Source organism: Drosophila kikkawai, chromosome 3R (assembly GCF_030179895.1).
Source record: "Drosophila kikkawai strain 14028-0561.14 chromosome 3R, DkikHiC1v2, whole genome shotgun sequence".
In the NCBI taxonomy this organism is placed as follows: Eukaryota; Metazoa; Arthropoda; class Insecta; order Diptera; family Drosophilidae; genus Drosophila; species Drosophila kikkawai.
Genome location: NC_091731.1, coordinates 27,503,303 through 27,524,319, shown reverse-complemented (window position 1 = coordinate 27,524,319; position 21,017 = coordinate 27,503,303). Strand labels below are relative to the sequence as shown.

Below are 21,017 nucleotides of genomic sequence, written 5' to 3'. Positions count from 1 at the left end.
ATGTATTATTTAATTAATAAATATAATAAATAATTTAATAAATAGTAAGCAAAAAACATGAAGCAAAAGAAAATATGAACCTTTTCAATAAAAATATATTGGCCTCCATAAGATATTCTGAAATATTACACATTTTCTCTATGTGAAAGAGATAATACACAAGGAAAAAGCTTATAAAACCTAATTTGGCTATTCTTGGGGATATAATTTAAAAAAAATATATTTTTTTAATACTTTTAATAGTGATAACAAAGGCGTTTTTAATAACTTCCTCTTATATAAGAAACTTTTTTATTATTATTTGAAAATATCCCTATATTTCGCCTAGTGTATGGCCTCCATTTCCCCCATTTTGGATGCTCGCTGTGGCCATGGCTACCCATGTCAAAATATTTGACAGCTGACTAAAACACGCTATGCGAGGGACGAAGCGCGAGAGGAGCGGGAGAGCGGAGGAGCAGGCAGTCAGTCACTCAGGCTCATATCCCTGAGCGAGAGCCCAAAAATGCTCTCTCCCCCGCTCACACTCCCTCTCACTCTCTCTCTATGCTTTCCGGCCTCTGTCTCGCTTTCTCCAATGGCCGCTGGCTGGCAGCCATTGAAACATGTGGCCTGACATTGACGACGTCGACGTCGACAGCAACAGAGGAAGAGGGATCCAACGGAAGAGGTGGGGGTCGAGGGGGATGCTGGGGGTGGCAATTCTCTCTTATTTTCTATGGAAAAAAGCTTAGTGGAGCAGGCTAATGACAACTATAATGGTAGGAAATTATGGAAAACACTATAATTTGGGCAGGGAATTATTTAATATATTTTTTGTATTTAATCAATTTAAAATATTTAATAAAAAGGTAACCCTGCGCATTTAAGTGCATTATCTTAAAACATTCCTGGCTCTTATTCAAGATTTATTATTAACCAGAAGAAACGCTTTTCTTAAAAGTGTAATATCCTCTTTGGTTTTTCAATTTAAAAATAGACCTTTGCAAGGGCCTTTATAATAAGTAATTGCCAGTTATCAGGTTAGACTTCTTGGCCAGTTTAAAGAAGGCTTTCGAAGACCTCGTTACCCCAAGTACTCAAAATGGCTGCTTCCTTGATTGAAATAATTGCAAGAGGCTGGCCCCGCTCTCCTTTGGCGAGTCGTTTGCATAACCTCAAATTAATAATTCCTAACTAGTTTCGGATGCTGGCGAGGAGCGGAACCCCGGAACCGGGGAACCCGGGGTCTCCGCATTGGATACATTTTTTTTAAGGAATCCCAAACGCAGAAGCGCGGACCGCAGGAGGCCCAGAAGGCCCGGAGAGGGGCGGCAGGAGCTTCCTCACTTCATTGCCGCATGAATAATATTCGTAATTTGTCAAAAGGTTGGCCAAATCCCAAAATACAAAAACAGCAGCAAAGCAGCGGCAGAAACCGAAACAGAACCAGAGCCAGAAGATGAAGGAAAAAATGGAATCCGAAAACAGAGCAGCGATTGAGCCACAAGGCCCCCGCATCTCTGTCCAAAAACTGACCCATCTCTCAGCTCTCGAGCTGAGGCCCCCAAGGACCTTTGGCGAGCTGTTGCCATTATTCTGGGCTCCTCAGCTGGCCACAAGGATGGCGGCGGGCGGGGGCGGAGCTGGGGCTCGGGGGCGTGCAAACGGAATAAAAGCGAAATTTCCTCTTCGCATTTGCTGCGCTTTATTAAACTTTTCCCCCCAAAGCGACTCAGAGTGTGTGTGTGTGTGTGTGTGTGTGTGGGTTGGTGTTTTTGGGTTGGAAATCCCCAAAGTTCCTGTGTCATTTTTTGTGCTTCACGTTGCTCAAATTTTTTGACAGGCCCCGTCAGAGGGTGAGTTTTCCTAGACCTCTACATCTGCACATATTTACACCCTTGCAGGGCATTGTAATTTTATTCAGAAGCTTGCAATGCAGTTGAGGAGGGATTTCTGACTATATAAATCATATATATGCTTGATCAACATCAAAAGGAGAGTCGATTTAGCCCTGTCTGATGAATAAAAAAATCATAAATAAGGTAAACATTTTTTCAATATTTTTTAAGGGGTTACGTAGTTAAAATTTGAAAATATTTTTGTTTTTTAAATGCTTAACTCCATATGCTGGTTTTTCCAAATTAAAATTATTGCCTTTTTTGCTTAGTTATCATCGATTTCCAATCGCAAGGGTATACAAACTTCACCTTTCCAAAGTTAGCTTCCTTTCTTGTTTTTTTTAGAAAAAATCTTCACGCATTTGCCAAATTATCTTTTGATCCGCCCGCTTAAATTGCCCACAGCACGAAAAAAAATGCAGAAAAGTAAGCTAAAGCTCAATTATTCGACGAAAAGATACCTGGTATTTACAGAACACGGTATACAATTTCTTCATAAAAGCCAAAAAATATAATAATAATTATAATGTATATTATATTAAAATGTTTATAATATAATAAAGCTTCTTTTCTTCCTATTAAATGCCTCAACAGCATACCCCAAACCCCGTCGAGTACCTTGGAATCCTGAGCAATGCCAGAGAAAAATACGTTAACACAATTTCACTTTGGTTGGACACATCTAAGCCGGGCCAATCGTCTGCCTAAGTAGTTGCTTGCCGCCCTTCGTCGACCACACCGACCACCGACCACCGTCCACCCACCGCCCACTGTCGCTCTTGTGCCATCGAAAAGTAGTTTGCGCGCAAATCCTCAAGTTAAGCAAAACTCTCCAGGACATTAAGTGCAGCGCCAACAGACAACAAAGTCCAAGGATGCCAGAAGTTTCCCCGCACTTTTTGCCCCGCTGGCAACTGCCAAACGGATGATGGCCGGGATCAACGTTTTACGAAAGCCAGGGCAAAAGTTTTTCCAGCAGGCAACGTGCAACTTTTTGGCCAGCATCGGAGAAGTTCCTTTTCATTGTCTTGAACCCCACTGACAGCTCCTGGAGGGGGCTCGGGAACGGGAGACGACGGGTTTTGCGGGGTGGAAACTGTCGCTTATAATGCGCACAATGAAGTGCACTTTTCATACTCGTACTAGCCAGAATTGAAAAGTGCTCAACGTTGGCTCCTCCTCTGGCGTAAATATTTCCATTTTGTGTAAGCGAGAGATTTCCCAGGCAATCTGAGCGAATCACAATGAGCAGCTCTGACAGCGGCAATAAAAAATGCATTTATACCGAAGTGAGTAAACCACATTTAGGGGGGGTGTATAAGCTAGTTTCCAACTTAAAATAAGCAAGAAAATGTTTTTATTTAACAGAAGTAAATCTATAATAAATATGAGCTCTCTATAAAAGAAATATAAACAATTTCCCTACTAACTGGAATTTATAAACATTTTTCTCTAGGTGCAAATGGGTATTGAGAAGACCAGGCCAACAGGCAAACACTTGTTGCAAAAATTTGTTGACTGTCGCTTAAATTTATGACCCCAAAGTCGAGGACCGCAAAAAGAGCCAGCCGCATCCAAAGGATTCGGGCTTGGACTGCAAGTTTCCCTTCTCCTGCTTGACTCTCCAACAAATTATCAAATAGAAACGAGATAAAGACCGGGGGAAAAGGGCTGAAAATCGAGTTGAACTTGGTAAATATCAAAACAACATTAAGGGCCAGCAGAAGGGCCAAAAGGGGTGCCCAAGCCCCATTGTCGCTGACTGCCATCATGAGTTACAACTTAATTGAAACCGAGTTCGTTTTTCCCTCTGCTCCAATGCTTTTTATACGAAGGAGACCCCGAAGAGTCGTCTTCTCGCCTTGCCCAGTCACGATCGGAACCTTTTGTGGCACCTTTATATTTTTATTTGTTCGCCTTAGTTGTTGCCTAATGCACGCCTGAAATATGTCCAGGCGTTAAGTAGTTACGATCGTGATACAGTGGAAGAGGTATATGTCGGTATAACAGATTTATAACAGTTTATAGAACAGCTTTGTAGATTAAAAACGTATTAGTGATATATTTTATAGAATAGAATTGGAAATAATTAAGTTAAAGCTACATAGAAATTTGTCTTTGAATAATGTTTTTTTTATTTATTTCATCTAAAATAATTCATGAATAAGCTAAATAATTAATATGGAAATAACTATATTTCGCACTTTGTTTAAATTTATTTTTAAATTTAGATGGAAAATTCTCTATTAATAAGCCTGCACTGCCTGAGGCTTGCATCCTATTTTCGATTATTTACTCCACTGTCGGCGACTATTTATGGGCTATGCAAAATGCAGCCAACACAGAGACGATGCAGGCGAGGCAAAAAACCTAAGCAGAAATAAACTCGTATGCATTTAATCATCGTAACTTAAGCTCGGGGATCATGTTGTGGCACAGTGAGAATGCCGCAGTTGCCGCCGCGGGAGACGCCGTGCCAGCTTCGGGCCAACTCCAGCTTTAATACTGCCCCCTCCTCCTCTGTACCGCTGCCCCACACCTCTGACCGCTTCATTTTTAATAAAGAAAAGAAGCAAAAAGTACGGCAACAACAACAGAAATAAATGAAATGAGAGAAAAGAGAGGAAAACTTCATGTCACCGTGGCGATGGTGGTGGTGGTGGTGGTGGTTGCCTTCCTTTTCTTTATTTTTTTAAGGCGCGTTCGCTTTTATTTTTTGCACCGCCAGAAGAGAGTGGGGGAAGGGGAGGAGGCCAGCGGGCAGGGGATTAAGACGACGGAGTGGCCACTGCGGAGTGGTGCTATGAATGGAGCCTCGGCGTGTTCTGGAGATTAATAAATTGATGGCATCCATTGCACATAACGTGTAACTAATGGCGCTCATCAATTCTGCTTTACATCTCAATCTGGCTTTGGCGAAAAAATACGGGAAAAAAAACCACAGAGCGGCCGGAGGAAGGATGGAGATCCCGAAAAGCTCCTCGGATTCGGTAATGACCCAGGAGCAGGTCAGCTGCTGGCGGCAAGTAAACCGACGAACCAAAGGACCTAAGGGCCAGCAGCCACTTGAGTACGGCTCTCACTTTCTCCGGGGAAAAGTGAAAGGCCAACGGAATTCTATATTTGGAAGGGACTCGCCTTACTTCCAGTTTCCCTCGAAAGGACTCTCCCCACTTATGCAACACATCCTTTGGCACCACATGCAGCCTGCGTGCTCTAGTTGCGAGCTCTCATTAGTTACGCCTTCGGGTTTTTGGCAAACCTTTTTCGGGGCTGCAGGACTCGGAACGGAACGATACGGATTGGGACGGGTCGGGACTATTGTCAATTTGCATTAGCAGGGAGGACCGCCTTCTGTGCTCGGGGCTCTGCCGGAAAATCGGTGAGCACCGGTGAGCACCTCTTCCGCCAAACCTCTTTCATCTGCCTGCATTCATCGATTTTCCGGATCTGGGAAGTTTGCAAATTTGAACGAATGTCAGGTATCGGAGGGTGCCTTCTGCAGATGGATTACGCCTAATGTCGAGCAATTGGCCAAGGCAATAAAGTGAAATTACCCGGACGTGTCAAGGCCATGCCAGGATTGTGAGGATGCCGATGAAGAGCGGGAAGAGTTTACAGGGGAAATTTGCATAGCATTTTGTGAAATTCAAAGTTGAAAAGTTGAAGGTGTATTGGGGGAAAATATCGAAAATGTTGTGTTTAAAATTGTAGTACAAAAAATTACTTTTTCATAAAAAATTTAATTAAAAGCTGTAAAAGTTCTGATAATATAACTAAATACCAATAGTGACTCTTGTTGTTTGTTGTAGGCACCGTTAAAATTTGTAAAAAGGGGAAACTACGATCAACTCTAAACGGGGGAACTAACTACTGCAACCCACTACGATAAGAAGAAGAAAAATTCCACTTAATACGTTTCGTGGAATTGTCGATCACTTTCCTTGACACTTACCAAACTGACTTCGCATCCAGGGATACAGTGGAGACGGCATCCCCGAGGACTGCGAGTTCGGGTTTTGGGAAGGGGGCGTGTGTTGGCCAGGATGGCCCTGGTGCATCTGCGGTGGACCCTGGCCCTGGTGCATCATGCCCTGGGGCGGAGCGCCCACCGGAGGCACTCCCGTCTGCTGCTGTCCATACATGCCCATGTTGTGATGGTTCTGATGCACCTAAATCGGACGAGATATAAATTGGATTAGTTGTATGATAGATGCATATATTCAGGCGAGAACCATTCACCATTGACGGAGATCTTAGTGGATTGTGAAATGTGAATTAAGCGGAGTGGGGTACTCGTCTTACCTCTGTCACGTCGGGAACTCCCACGTCCGTGTAGCCCAGCTGTGGGTGCGAGCAGCGAAAGCGAGAGTGAGAGAGATGGGAAAAGCGTTAAGTGGTAAGCGATTTAAGCAGGTGGACTAAGGAGTTCTAAAACAGATCTTAGTCTATGTAAAACGAACTTTAGGCTAATATTAAAATAACAAAGAATCGAGGATAATTTAGTATAAAAGTAATGCCATAGATTATTTACTTGAATTTTACGAATTTATTCCATTATATGTATGAGCGTTACGCATCTTATTTTAATATTTTCTTTGATTTCAAATCCTTAAAAGATCTGCAGAATTAAAACTCACACAAGTGGTGACTTCAAAAACCCATTTTAATAATTGCGAAATGGTGATAATTTACTATTAGCGGTGTAAAAAATTTGTTAATTTAAATAATTAAATTTAAGGGGTATCCATAAGTCTGTTTTCAACTTCAAAAGGCAACTGTTAATTTGTTATTATTATAGCATACTTTTAGGCATATTTTTTTCTGCGATTTCCTTCTGTAACTTTAAACCACTACCCTTCACCCTTAGTGCTACCCTGCCATCCCGCTACTCACCTGCGCCTGCGGATGGCCCATGTGGTGGGGCAGCGTCATTTGGGCGTTCATGTGGTGGCCGGTCATCTGGTCGACCAGCGGCGGAGATCCCCCCTCGGGCACCAGGCCCAGGTTACCGACTGCCGCTTGGAGCTTGCAGCTGGCGTAGACGACCGGCTGCTGCTGCTGCTGCGGATGTGTAACCTGTTGCGTCACCTGGGGCAGTTGCTGCTGGTGCTGCTGCGGCGCCTGCTGCGGCTGCTGCTGCTGGTTCTGCGAGGGCTGCTGCTGCTGTTGCTGCTGCTGCTGTTGCGGCACCAGCTGGCCGTTGGTCTGCGCCTGCGGCATGACCCCGCCCACCTGGCTGGAGGGGCTGTCCGGGCGGGAGTAGACCTGGTGCTGCTGCTGTTGCTGCTGCTGCTGGTCCATTCCCTGGCCGTTGTAGTAGGGCATGCGGTCGTAGGGCGGGAAGCGCGGGTAGGGCATATTGCCCTGATGGTTGGGGTTCTGGCTGTAGTGGTGCATCTGCTGGGCGTCGAGATCGGTGACCCCGTTGCCCGGATAGTGACCATGGTGCATGTCCGCCCCCATGTACGAGTTGGTAAAGTACGACGTCATGCTCTCGCAGTTGTTTGTACTCATCGTCATCGTGGCGGCTGCTTCAGCGTCTGCTGACCCCGCCGCTAATCCTGATCCTGGCGTGAACGTGATCGTGACTGTGACTCTGCTTAGTGTCTAGTGACTGTGGTGCTTCCCCGTCTCCGTGCTTTTAGCTACTTTCCTTATATACAAAGTAAACTGAAATGAAAATGTTGAAAAAATTTATATAAAAATAGAATTTTCAAATTTAAAGCAGCTTAAGGAAAGCCTTGAGGAAAAGTCGTAAATATCACTCACCTAAATATCCTTTGAACACTTAAGTACAATGTACAGTTGCGTAGCCTAATCTTAGTTAGTGTGTAGTTGTTGTGTGAGGTATAAAATGATTTCCGCTTTGCTGTTCCTCTGTTTGCTGTCTTGGCCAAAAACGACGAAATGAACCTGCGCTCCTCGTCTCTTGTCTCTCGATTTGGTGTAGAAAATCCCCTCTCCTTGGTGTCCGTTAATCCTTAAATAGCCTTATCCTCTAGTTGGTATTCCTCAATTTTGATTTTGAAACTCTGCAAATAATTGAAAGCGAAATGTATGGTTATTGCTGTGTTCTCAGCTCAGAGTTTTGCCTTTAAGTGAAGTTTGATTTGGGGTTTTGGCTGCTGTCTGATTTCACATGTTGCCTAAGCTTAAGGCAACATGTGGGGGCATGTGAAAAATGGTTTATTGCATGCTTCGAAAAGTTCTTAAAAAGATGTCACAGAATTGGGGAGTTTTGAGATGAAGGGAGCAGTGCGAAGGTTGTGTAAGTTCTGAGTCAAAATTTGTTTTAAGATTTCCGACTAGGTGCCAGAAAATGAGACTTATTCATTAAATGTGACTTCTTAACACTTATGCAGCATATTTAATAGACATGGTCAAACTGGCTAGTATTATCATGACCTGGCAATCCTAAAACCCCAAGAAAACCCCTTATTATCTCCCCTCTGAGTAGCTTTCAAGCTTATTGGGCAAATTCCACAAGTCAAGCCAAGATGGCATGACTGCAATGTTGCTGCTGCTCCCCCAAAAACTTTTGTAATCCTCCGGCCAAGGATCTTCCGCTGGCATGCAAGTCCCCCGTTGCCTGACAAGCCTGACAACATTCATTGAATTTATGAATATGAAATCAATTGTGTTATCCCCTTTTGACCTGACATCCTTCCGGTCAAAGTGATTTAATTTCCTGGCTCATTATCACGAGTCTCTGACCTCATAAATCACAAAATTCCCCCCCTCCACTACACTCCGCTCGAATAATCCAGACAGACAGACAGACAACGAGAGGGAGAAGGAGAGACACACGTTACATGCCAAGCAGTGCAGTCATGTGTCTGTCCCGCTCTTTCCGAATCTGTGGCGATGGTGACAACCCTGCCGAAAGGACCCCCGACTAACTAACGGTAACTTGCTGTCGGAAATGAAACTTCCCCGACTTTCCACAGAGCACAAAAAGCCCAAGCAACAACAAAAAGAAAACAACATGTACCGGCGAGGAAAAAGGCGGCAGAATAATAAAATAAAGAGAATGGTAAACTTTAAAATATTTCAGTCTTGCATCCGAGTCCCTCCCCGGTCCCTTTTCCGCACATTTGCATTGTGTGTGCGGCGGCGGCGTTCTGCATTCTCCGCTTTTCCTGCCCTTCCTGCTGCTTTCCCCCTGGCATTTTGGCCTTTTGTTAACGAAATAATTTTCTTGCCTCCGTCGCTGCCAAAGCCAAAAGCTTCCCTTTCAATTACACACATTTCCCAATGATGGCGATTGAGCGCGGGAAACTCGGGAGAGGGGGAGAAATGGCGCGAAAGGACAATGGCGGCAGCGGCGGAAGGAAGCGTGTGTTTGCGTGTTTGTTTTCTATGTGTATGTGTATGTGTTGGTGTCCTTGTCGAGGGCCAAACGGATGCTGGCAAATCGCTGGACTGTGCCCCGATCTGTGCCTATATCAGAAGGGGGAACAAGAAGGAGGCTGGGAGCCTTGGGGCAGGCAAAGAAACTCACTCAAGCACAAGCGAGATGATAATAATGTCTGATGTGTGTGTTTTGTCTGTTCTTCCTGTTTTTGCCCGCTGCTGCGGTTGCGGGGGAGCTGCCCGCCCTGCTCCCTTTATGATTTATGTGCGTCTGATGTGATTTATTCAGGCGAAGAAATTGCTAAAATTTGATTTGCCATTAAAGATTTCGCAAAAACACTTTAATTGCAAGCGACCTTAATCTGTTGTTCCTATGCCAGCTATAGGATATAGTCGTCCGATCCGGCCCGTTCCGACACATATAGAGCAGTGAGAGTGTATAGAAGACTATATGCAAAGTTTCATTCAGATAGCTTTAAAACTGAATGACTAGTTTGTCTATAAATGGACAGACGGACGGATGGACAGAACGACGGACGGACGGACGGACGGACATAAGCACGGACGGACGGACAGATGGACCGAAAATAGCGCCGTCTATTGTGTCTGCCAGGAACTACACTCTTCAATACCTTGACACCTTGTCAAATTTGACAGGCGCTCTACATGCATTTCCATCAAAAGCCTGAAAGCAGGCAACAGAAAATTTGAGCAAATGCGTGGAATGCCTTTGGCAGAGGGCGCTGGCTGGTGAGTGACAAGCAGCGCCATCTAGCAGATAATCAGCGACTGTCAGTTTTACAGTGGTCTCTGTCAAGCGAAAATTTAGGAGAATTAAGGTTTTTTTTCATGGTTTTTCGGATATATCAATATCATAAAACACTTTTAAAAAATATGGAGAATATTTTATTTACTCTTAGAAACGTTTTTGTACACATCAAAACATTTCCGCATAAGTGTATCATGTCATAGGATTTGTCATTAGGCATAAGATACATTTTATGACGTTTAATTTTCTATTTGTGAATAAACATTTTTTTACTCCCTTATCCAGACCTTACTTGCTTTAAATTTCGATTTCCTTTTCATTATTTGTATATATTTTACTAAACTTTTAATTAATTTGTTCAAAAGATTTTGTTTGAAATTTATTCCCTTTATCCCACTGTACATTGCTCGTTCACTTAGCCATGACAACAACCATAGTTTTAAGCCCAGCCCACTTACGCACACACACGGACAACCCCGACAGAGTCCCGTTACCAGTTTTAAGCCGCACACATCGACAGCTCGAGACGAGGAGGAAGGACATACGAGGAGAAGAGATAGGATGGCAGGAAAGTGAACGGGAATGGCAATCCATCATTTCACGCACACATGCGAAGAATTTTGGCCAGAATTCGGTTAATGAGAACATCAACACTCGCCATCGCACTCCCACGCATGCGCCGTCCCTGTCTAACCAATGTGTCGGCCACTGAACGGAACTGAACTGAAATGGAATGATATGGAATGACTTCTTTCTTCAGCCATCAACTTCAGCTTCAGCCATTTTGATTTACGACAACCATGGACGAAGGCGACTGCTATGCCGTCGGCTTATGTAGCCTCTTAGTTTCCATAGAAACGATGGAAATTTACTTAAAAATAAATAATTTAAGAAACGAAGATAACGAGGAGAGGTTTTAAAATATATTAATATAAAATAAATAATATTTAATTTTATTTAAGGATAGTTTATGAAAATCTTTATCAGATTAAATAGGTTTTCAAACGTACAAAATATTTTTTAGTTATAAAAACAGAAGAATTTCTTATTTAAATTGAAGATTTAAGATAATGAATTCTGCTTCTTTAAACATATTAAATATCAGTGATCTACAAATGATGGGAAACTATTAAAGACAGCTCAAAGTAACCATTTTAAAAATTCGTCCAAGTGACTTGGCCTGGCTGCTGTCTCCTTTTCTTGTTCTTGTTAATTTTTTTTTTTTTTTCATTTTCTGCTGTTAGACAAAGGCGTCGCCCCCGTCAACTGTCAGTTCGTGTTCTCGTTCTTGTTCTTGCCGCTGCTGCTGTTGCTGTTGCTGGGCTTGCCATTGTTGTTGGCGGCATCATTTGAAGCCAAAGAGGAAGCAGCCAGCAGGGGCAACGGTAAACATATAGCTGGCCGTAGCCAGTTAGTGCGTCTCATCTTCAGGTGGCTCAGGGGGCGGCGCAGCGACTCGGGTGGATGATGTCTCTCAATTAAAGCAAGTCGAGAGAAGCGTTCTGCTCGGCTGCCCGACCTCTGCCGGCGGCTTAAATTGCTGCTTTGCATTTTATTTAAATAATAATTGGCTTGACTAAGTTTTCACCGAGTGCCGGAGAGAGGGAGAGAGAGTGAGGTTCTTTGGCCTCAAAAAGCTCTCAAGGTGTAACAGAGAATACGCTCCAATTAGGGGCAATGGCAAACAAAAGGCTTTAAGGAATGAGGAAATTTAATTAGGAGACTGTCTTCCGAAAAATAAATCAAAGATAATATCAATCTCATAATTACAGAGGAATTATACGTAGAATTTTTATATTGTACAAAAATATCAATCCATTACCCTTGAGCTTATATTTTTCTACAGTTTTTTTTTCCCCCCTTTTAGCCCCGCAAAAACCTAAGAAATGACCTTGAAATCAAACCCACTCAATCCGTCTCGCGTCCAGAATATATTTCAATATAATCACCTGAAGGAGAAGAGCCCCGAGCACGTGCTGCTTAAGGGGGGCCAAAAAATGCCAGAAGAGTTTATTGTGCCATCAACTAAAAGAGCAAATAAAATTTTATTACCACTATAAATTTCAGGCACTTGAAGAGGCGCACCAAAAACAGAGGCAAACGCAAAATAACAACAAAATAAAGTCTGAAAAAACCCTACAAAAATTGTACAGAGGCGTGGGCGGGGGTTATTGAAAGGGGTACATATGTATAAATGTATTTCAAGATTAAAAATTAATTTATTTTAAAGGTAAATAAATATTCTCTCTTTGTAAAGGTAAAATACCAATTATTTCAAAAAACCCCCTTGCTCACTACACCTCTGCCTTGCAGCCCATGATGGTCAGGTTCTGGCTCAGCCTGCAGGAGGATAAACCCACGCGATTTGGCGACGACGCCAAGACCAAGAAACAGGGGAAGAAGAGGAAACGGACGATAGGGAGCACCGGGAATAGGGGGTTCAGAAGCGGCGGCAATCGATGAGGGGGGATCCGGAGACCGGGGACCAAAGGCCTGCATTTTTCTCACATTTATCTTGCTGCGAGTGCTGCGTTTTATTGCGATTGGAAATTGAGCTTGTCAACGCGGCGGCGGCAGCGGCAGCAGCGGGCAACGCATGGCTAGTCATCGAAACCAGGGGTGTGGGAGGGGTCCGGTCCTCCAGAAGAAGGGTGCAGTGCAGGGACAGCTGGTCGAGTTTTGGGTTCCCTGGCTCCCAGAGATAATAATAAAAATGTCAGGCTTTGACGATCCTCCTCGTTGTCGCCGACGGTTCATAAATAAAGTGCTGCACTCGAAAAAGACATTGGGTTCTGGGAGAGTAAGGAAATATTACGACGGCTAAGCTAAAGAACAAACTACGTCTTCCGATAATCCAATACAGAGAAAATTTCTTTAACATTGACTTACAGAATGATTTACAAAGTAATTGAGGCTAAAAAACCTCTTCTAGGTCTGGATTATATTTAAAAATAAATCAATAAATTGTTTCCAGTGCATTCTCTCCTTCACGACACGTTTTCCTGCCTTCCTCTGTTTTCCCTTTTTTGTCTGCATTTAAATTTTGGCCATGATCTTGGCCAAGTGGCAGAATAAGGCATTTTCCTGGCTATTTAATTGGCGCATATTTAGCATTTACTAATGGACATGAGGCACAGTGTGAAGGCACCTGCCCCAAGCCGGCGACTCCCGGGGGAATTGGGCAAGCGGGAGACTGCAGAAGGGGCGGCGAGACAGTGAACACACACAGAAATGGACAATGACAAGAGCTGATAATAAATCTAATTGACACATTTGCAATGGTTGACTCCCCGGCTACAATTCCGCCGAGAGGCCGGGCGAGGAACCAGATCCTCGATGCAATTAAAACCGCAACTGCATTGCTAATGGTCATCACAATTATGTAGGTACAATCGCGGAAGAGGCAGGAGCAACTTGACAATCTACACGCACACACGAAATACATAAATTGCCGCGATCATATCGAATCATCGATCAATCGAGCGCTGCGGAGCAGCCATCGATGGATCACTCCTGCCGCGATAACACCGCAGGACCTCGGGCCGCCGCTGTCTGCTGCTGTCCACACTCGCCGGGACCCGGAGTCAGAGTCGCACCGAGACTCAGACCCGGACTCGACTGGGATCCACTGACATCCATCCATGTTGGACTTCATCTGTTGCCGTTGATTGGCAGGCAAACGGCGGAGAAAAAAGCTAGTGGAAATTGATTGGCAAAATGAAACATGGCCAACACATTGGGCTCATGTTTGCGATGGCAAAAATGCCTTCATTACAACGCGAAATGCGTAAAACGCAGGCCACGCATGCGCATTGCCTTCGGCTCTGGGATTCAGAGGAGATTCAGACTGCTCACGCAGGCCCCGAAATCACGCAATCCTTGTGCACTCAAAGAAAATGTTAGCTTTTAAGGGGGGGAGTTGTGATATATACCTGATGAGGTAAGACTATAGATAGGATAACACCTACTTCTTGTGTAGTTTTAGCAATCTTTCTGTTCCATTTTGTATTCACTTTGTCTTACCAATCTTTTTCTCCGTGTTGCACCCAATCCCAAGACTCCACTATCTCCGTTTGTCACTGCAAAACCCCTTGTTAAGTGCATTTGGCTTTGAAATATATTGTGGCACAATTGAATTGTTAAGTGCCTGGCCTTCGGAGCGGGTTGCGTGTGAAAATTATAATTTCCTGACCAGTTCCAGAGCTGACCCCGGCAAGTACCAACTACTAAAGAAAAACCAGCACAGCAATGTTGTCAACAATTTGCAAAGGTTTTTTTTATATTTTATGTTGCTGCGGTATCGCAATCAACCACGCGTAGAAACATTTAAGTGGAAGGTAATTAAATTTCATTTTATGACCACTGGCTGAACGAAAAAAGGAAGGGAAATTGGTTGCGCCACGAAAATAAATAATGTTTTTAGCGCGGAAAGTGAAATTACTTGGACTAGAGCCAAGTGGAAAGAGTTGAAAAGGTTACCAAAATTGCCGCAAAAAAAAGGCGCAAAATGCCGATTTCTCTTGCTCAGATTTCACCCCGAAATATTTTCAGGGAAAACCTTTAACGAGAACCTGTCCTGGGACACCCTGCTGACTAGCCAGTGGGTGTCAAAGGTGAAAGTTGCAATTGTTGCATAAGCAGATGATGCAACAAATGGAAAAGGACCCGGTACGGGGTCAGGTACTGGCCATAAAACTCGTAGAATTTCCAGAGCCGCCTACCTTGAGAACAACAAAGAAAATAGAGCAATTAACCTGGCCTACGTGCTCGGGGCTTACATCAGGCCAAGTCGCCGTGGAAGGCAGGGAACACTGTCATTTGCTTAATTGCCTGTTAGTGTCAAAGATTATCTGGACTCGGTTCTCCGGCGAAATGGAAGCGACGGAACTGAGGTATGTACTTCCCCCCGCCGATCAATTGCGTGAAAATGTCACAAAGTCAACACGTAATTGTCCCAGCATTAATTGAGGCCAAAAAGCTTAATTAATCAATTACCAAGCAATCTGAGGGAACGTAAAGTAAATTCAATAGAAATACATGTGACGGGGAAGTTATAGAAAATCGATTAAAAGAAACTGTTAAGGTTTCTCAATCAAGAGTTACTATTTTTTAAGCCCTCTCCAACATGTAAAATAACAAAAGGATAGCCCTAAAACCATCCTAAAATCGATAAGCAAAGTTTTCGGTATCTTTACGCTGCGGTCTTAACCTCCTTTCGATTATCTGCCGTCGCATTAGCAGTGTCATCTTCATCTGCTGCCATGTGCTGCTCCCGTTTCATACTTTATTTACTTATTCAAATCGCTGAGAGTCTCCCCCGTTGCCCTTCCGTCTCTGACCCAGTCCCTGTCCCCCCACCGCTCTCCGTGGGACAGCATTCAACTTTGCCGCCTGACACTTTTCTGACAGCGACAAAAACTTTTGTTCTATTTTCCGCAACAGAAGCCGGCGTCGACGAGAAAACCCTCGACAGCCCCAGCCAACGCAGGCAAAGCAGGCAAAGCAGGCGGGCAACATTGCAAAAATGCTAAAACAAAAGGCTGGAAAAAAATAATCTATATGTAGCAGTGTAAGATGTGTAAGACGTATCTCACCCCCCAGCTCGTGGCGAATGTCATGACAGGCTCAGTGACTTCGGGACCCGGGACCAACTGAATTGCTGACTAACAGCCTGTCGCGAAATATGAGTCCATTTCAGCAAAAGAGATACCGCAGTGGAGAGTACTAAGTACAGTGAGTATTAGATGGGAGGAAAGAAGTTTAAGGGGTTTTAATTTTAAATAAATTAATTTCGTTTTAAATGAAAGATTACCTTTCCTCTACTGGCAAACTATCTGTGTATAATCGGGCATCTAGTTAAGCCCCTTTTAAAATGAAATATTTAAAAGTTAAATCATTTTTAAATTGCTTGTTATAAAATGTATTTCTTTTCCCTGTATTTTATTTAGTGCAAACTGTCCCCTTCCTGAAAGTGCTACCCTCTCCCTAGTGGCAATGATGATGTTGCCCCAGGGTCTGTTCTCTAATCCTGCTCCCAGTTTCTGGCTCCACTGTGCTGCTGCGTGCACGTGCTTAAATACTTTGCCTTTACCGCCGCCGCCGCCCACTCTGGGCGACCCCCACGACCCCGGCTTCCCTTGGAAGTCTTCAGGATGTGACACAAAATGCCGCCATCGTCGCTGGCTGTCATCATTGTCTGCTTTAAAGATTACACAAAATATTTGTAAAAATACAAAACAACACAAGCCACCGAGTCACCGAGGGGAGAAGGTGCGGAAAAATAAACTCACAGCTTTACAAAAATAACAACTGCGGAGGCAGAACAACAACAGACAAAACGAAATCAAAGAAAAAACAACGCAACAAAATACTAAATAAAAAAATAAGGGAAGACAAAAAAAAAAACAGAAAACGAGGAATACACAAAATATTTACAAAATATTTTCCACTTCAACGAAATGGAAAACGCGACCGCCCCAGTAGCAGCCACCTTCCCAGCCAGTTCCCCTCTTCCGCTTTCAGCTTTCCCCTGTCCCCCAGTCCCTGCCACGCCCCCTCTTGGCTGCCCCTCCCCACACCACAGCTGCCGCCGCATAGCTTCTGGTTGCCTCGAGTTGACTTGGCTTTTGTCTGCTTTCCCATTACTCCACCGCCAGTCGCCAGCCGCCTCCTCATCGGGATGTCTGGCAATGGCTCGTTGGCTCCTCTCCTTATCCCCAGTGTTGTGGAAGACTATCGATTCTCCAGATTGCATAAAATCCCGAAAGTTTCTTCGAAAATCGTTTTTATCGCAGCGTAATCGGTGTGATTATTCTGGAATCTCAGATTAAGTTTGCAATTAAAGTTGGAGATAACAATTTATTGATGTTTTTAAGTGTCCCCTAACATTTTAAAGTTTAATTAAAAAATGTTATAAATTTTTTTAAATATTTAAAATTTATTAAATATATTAAAAAGGCTTCTGGATGCAAGGTTTATTTCCCTTGTGACTTAAAGCTTCAAGTCCCCATTAAAAAAAGGCTTAAAATTATTATTAGGTTATACAATTTATATAACTCTTCAAAGACATTAAAAATCCATATTTTTTGTGTATTTTTTTTTGTATATAAAAACCTAGCTAAATATTTTTAAAAAAGAAAGCCAACTAGTCAGCTCTTTTTCTCATCGCCTCAGCTTTGACGATGGCAGCGGCGCCGATTGCCAACGAGCGTGAAATGCCTTGGAAAAAAAACTACAACAACTGCAACGGCACATAGCAACAATAAATACGGTAAAACAGAACCGTGTAACAACAAATTGTTTAACTGAACTTGACTGAGAAATCAGCGGGCTTGAAAAAAGAAAAGATGAGCAGGGAAGGAAGAAGATTTTTCTCACAAAATGAGACAAAATGCTTCAGCAAACGAAAGTCGACAAATTATATAGATATGACATACATTTGTCGGTGGGTATATGGACAATTTTTTGCTCAATCTTAATTGGCAAACGAGTTTTTAATTGATTTTCCTTTTCGTGTTGCCTTGCACTGACCCACAAAAGTGAAAACATAACTTGAGAAACTAAAGAAGAAAAGAAAAGTTGGCTTAGAATATAATGAAGGAAAATGTTTTTAATTTATAAATTGCAGAGAAATATATTTTCTTAAGGAAGCATTCCTTGGAAATATTTGTAGATAACGTAAACCAATTATAGAAAAAATATTAACATTACTATATATTCAACTCAAAACGACCTTGTGAACTTTTCTCTCCCATAAACCCCATTACAAAGTTAACCAAGCCACATTATACCACATACTACACAGTAATTTTCACTATATACAAAAAAAAACCTAATGCTCATCCAGTGTTAATCCCTTTTTGGAGCATATATACCCCACTCATTGCCCCCGGGGGACTGGCAGCTCGTCCTCGGCCATGATATGATAATTACATGGCGCCACAAAATAGAACCCAGGGAAAAGTGGCTTGTGGAAATGGAAATGTGAAATTCATTTTCATTTAGCCCTGCCCGCAAACTTCAACGCGGCGGCGGTGGCCACTCAAAATATGAAATGGAAAATGTGTGAATATTTTATTTGCTTTTAGCCAAACTCCATTTTGCCCCATGCCCCCCCCCACCCGTGAGAGGAGTGAGGCACATGTGGCAGCCGCAGCAGCAACAGCAACAACAACCAGCCGTCGTGTCAATGTTAATTTAGTCAACGCCACAAAAAGAGCAAAAGCGAAACAATTCCATTGGGCATTGTTAGGCTAAGGCAACCACCTACTCGGCCGAGAACCAAGCACCGCCAGCCGCCTGATTTCACATGTGGCTCTGTGTCAACTTTCATGAAATTAGTTGGCAACATGACGAGCTGCCAGGCAAATGTCACCGTATCCGCCACGAACACACGCCCATTAGGACGGAGGCGTGGCCAGGCGGGGGGATGGAGGTGGTCCTTGTGCACAAAGAAAAATAATACCAAGAATTGTTATTCATTTTGTGAAGATTTTTACAACTTCACTCAACAAAATATATTTTAATTTAATCAAAATTACAATTTTATTTTCTCCTAATTCGATTTTCTCTCAGTGCACTAGGCTGGAAGTTCTGCCTAATGCGCAGCTGACATCGAGCCACCAACCAACACCTTGGGCCAAAGTAGTTTTCGCTGTTTGGGAACCAAAAACCAGACCGAACCCTGGGTCCATGGGGATTATGCTCTCGCAGCAGCAGCTCATATATCCATGTGCCGCACTGTACACGTGTTGCAACACCGCCGCAGAACGCAGAACGCAACTGAACGCACCACAGCGACCGTGTTGGCGGCGTTGCCTGCTAATTAAAAAATTCCCTCACCTCATTGCCACCCACGCCTCTTACTCCCCCTCTACAGGGCCTGCCAGCCATTTAGTCTAATTATTACAAATGGTCGAGGGGCAGGGCCAACAAAAAAAAAACAAAACAGCCGAAAATTGCACAGAGAGTTTTCACGAAAATGCACTCACAAATTCATTAAAGTAATTAAATGGCCATTCAGAAGTGAGAAAACAACTCGGCGGCGGCTATTACAATTTAAATTCACAAACCTGTGAACAGTGGGGTAAAAAGCTGGCAAAGGATATTAGAATTTGAAAGGAATATAGGGACAGGAATAGGATTTTGAATAGGAAATTAGGTGCTGATTTTGATAGATATTTTGTAAAAATTTACTACAACTTAAAAGGAGGTTAATAACAATTATAATAATGATTTCTTTCTTTATTCCAATTTATACCTTATTAAAATACTAAAAAGTAATAAATTTCTTTTACTTTTCAATTTGATTTTTGTATATTCAACCCACTGTCTGCTTCAGTTAGTTTCCATTGAACTTTGCCATTGTCTCAGGAAATCTGTTTTTCCTGCATTTCAACTTTGCCGTGACAAACACCAACTCCCGCTCCTCATTTACTCCCCTCGCAACACCAACACTTTCCTGTTTAATCGATAAAAACATTTCAACTGCAATTTGGCTATCGCTTAGTGCGAACATTTAGCAGGACGAATAAGTAGCTGAGGGGGGAAACTACTTTGCAGATACAATATGGTTGGCAAACAGCCCCCGCACATAAGAATATATATATATCAGATATCAGCTTTAACACAGGCTGAGATTTCAGTTCTCTGCTGTTGGTCCCTTGGGAGAATTCAGAGCACAAACTGAAGGCCCAGAATCAGCCAAAGAAAAGGAATTTCTTTTGTGCTAAGCTGTGAAACATCTTAAATTTATATAAAAATAAAATACAACCTAAAAATTTAAGATGAAATGATAATAAAAATAGCACTTGAAGTAAGTTCAGTTGTAATAAAAACGAGTATACGTTCAGCAAATTATTTTCATTAAATATATCTTTGAGATTAATTAAGAAATTATTATTATTCTGTATAAATAATTCAAAAATCAATCATAAAATCAAAGTAATACACATTTTCTTCTGTGCATAAGTGAATTTTGAGACCCTGAAGAAAAACTAAAAGAGGCCAGGCACTCAACCGATAAGGCAAGTCCAGTTTCAGCTTGGTCCTGGCTCCTGCTCCTGACCAGCTGCCCATATGGATAAATACCAAATACTAAAGGCAGAAAAAAAGAAAACAAAAAAGGAGGCGGAGAACCTAAAATGGCATTAGAACATCGTAATCGCAGGCACCACAAAAACCGGGTGGATTTTTCCTCGATTTTTTTTCTTCTTCGTTCCATCCATGGCGTTCGAACGGGAAAAACAACCCCGACCAAAATGGGGTAAGTCTTTGCATGTGTGTGTGTGTGTGATATTGTAGGGTGGTTTTCATTTCGCTAGGCTAAACTTATCCCATCTTCCAGTTATTGAAGTTTTCCTTTCGTTTTCCCGGACACGGAAAATTGCACACGCATTTAATTACATTGTTCGGAGGGTTAAGGGAATGAGATTGAAAAGAGTTTACTCTACCATGAACTGGAGCCATTGAAAAAGTGTTGAAGATTTACCTGAAATGAGAAGGAAAATAAAATAAACATTAGAATAGTAAAGCACAAATTAAAGTTTCTTGTATTTATAGCTCTTTAATTTATATTTATTTAATTAATACTTTTCCAAACTATTACAATTATCCAATACATTTCCCCTTCAAGCTCAATTGCCTTTCGATCCGAGCCAATTAAATCGTTGGCCAGCCTTAATTAAGAGAAAAGTCACTTGCAGGCACTCGCCAAGAACCTAACTCAATTCCAATTCCGATTCCAAATTCGCAACGTGTTGATTAAAAGACCATAAAAATAATAAGCAGGCAGAAGGAGAAGCCGGGAAAAACACACATCAGCAACAGCAAAAGTCACAAGAGCGAAAAAAAATTACTTAATTAGTTGGCCAGCAGCAGAAAGGAGCGCGAGAAAAAAAAGTGTAAATTGAATGAAATATTCATGCGGAGATTTCTCGGCGACCCGAGACTCCGTCTGTCCAGCATCCTTCGGTCCTCCACCAAAATTGGCAAGTGCGAATGCCAGCCTGATG

General features: G+C 42.7%; 1 protein-coding gene across 2 annotated transcripts in view; it reads right to left on the bottom strand.

The window, feature by feature from the left end:
* Nucleotides 1-21,017, bottom strand: part of Antp (homeotic protein antennapedia) — a 112,757-nt gene that overhangs the window by 7,417 nt on the left and 84,323 nt on the right. For both annotated transcript variants that reach the window (XM_017176072.3, XM_070287250.1), the window contains 4 exons: nt 7,653-7,915; nt 6,777-7,553; nt 6,186-6,224; nt 5,836-6,052 (listed from right to left, as the gene is read on the bottom strand). In XM_017176072.3, coding sequence (XP_017031561.1) covers nt 5,836-6,052; nt 6,186-6,224; nt 6,777-7,403 — 883 coding nt within the window. In that variant the 5' untranslated portion in view covers nt 7,404-7,553; nt 7,653-7,915. The remainder of the gene's footprint in view (nt 1-5,835; nt 6,053-6,185; nt 6,225-6,776; nt 7,554-7,652; nt 7,916-21,017) is intronic.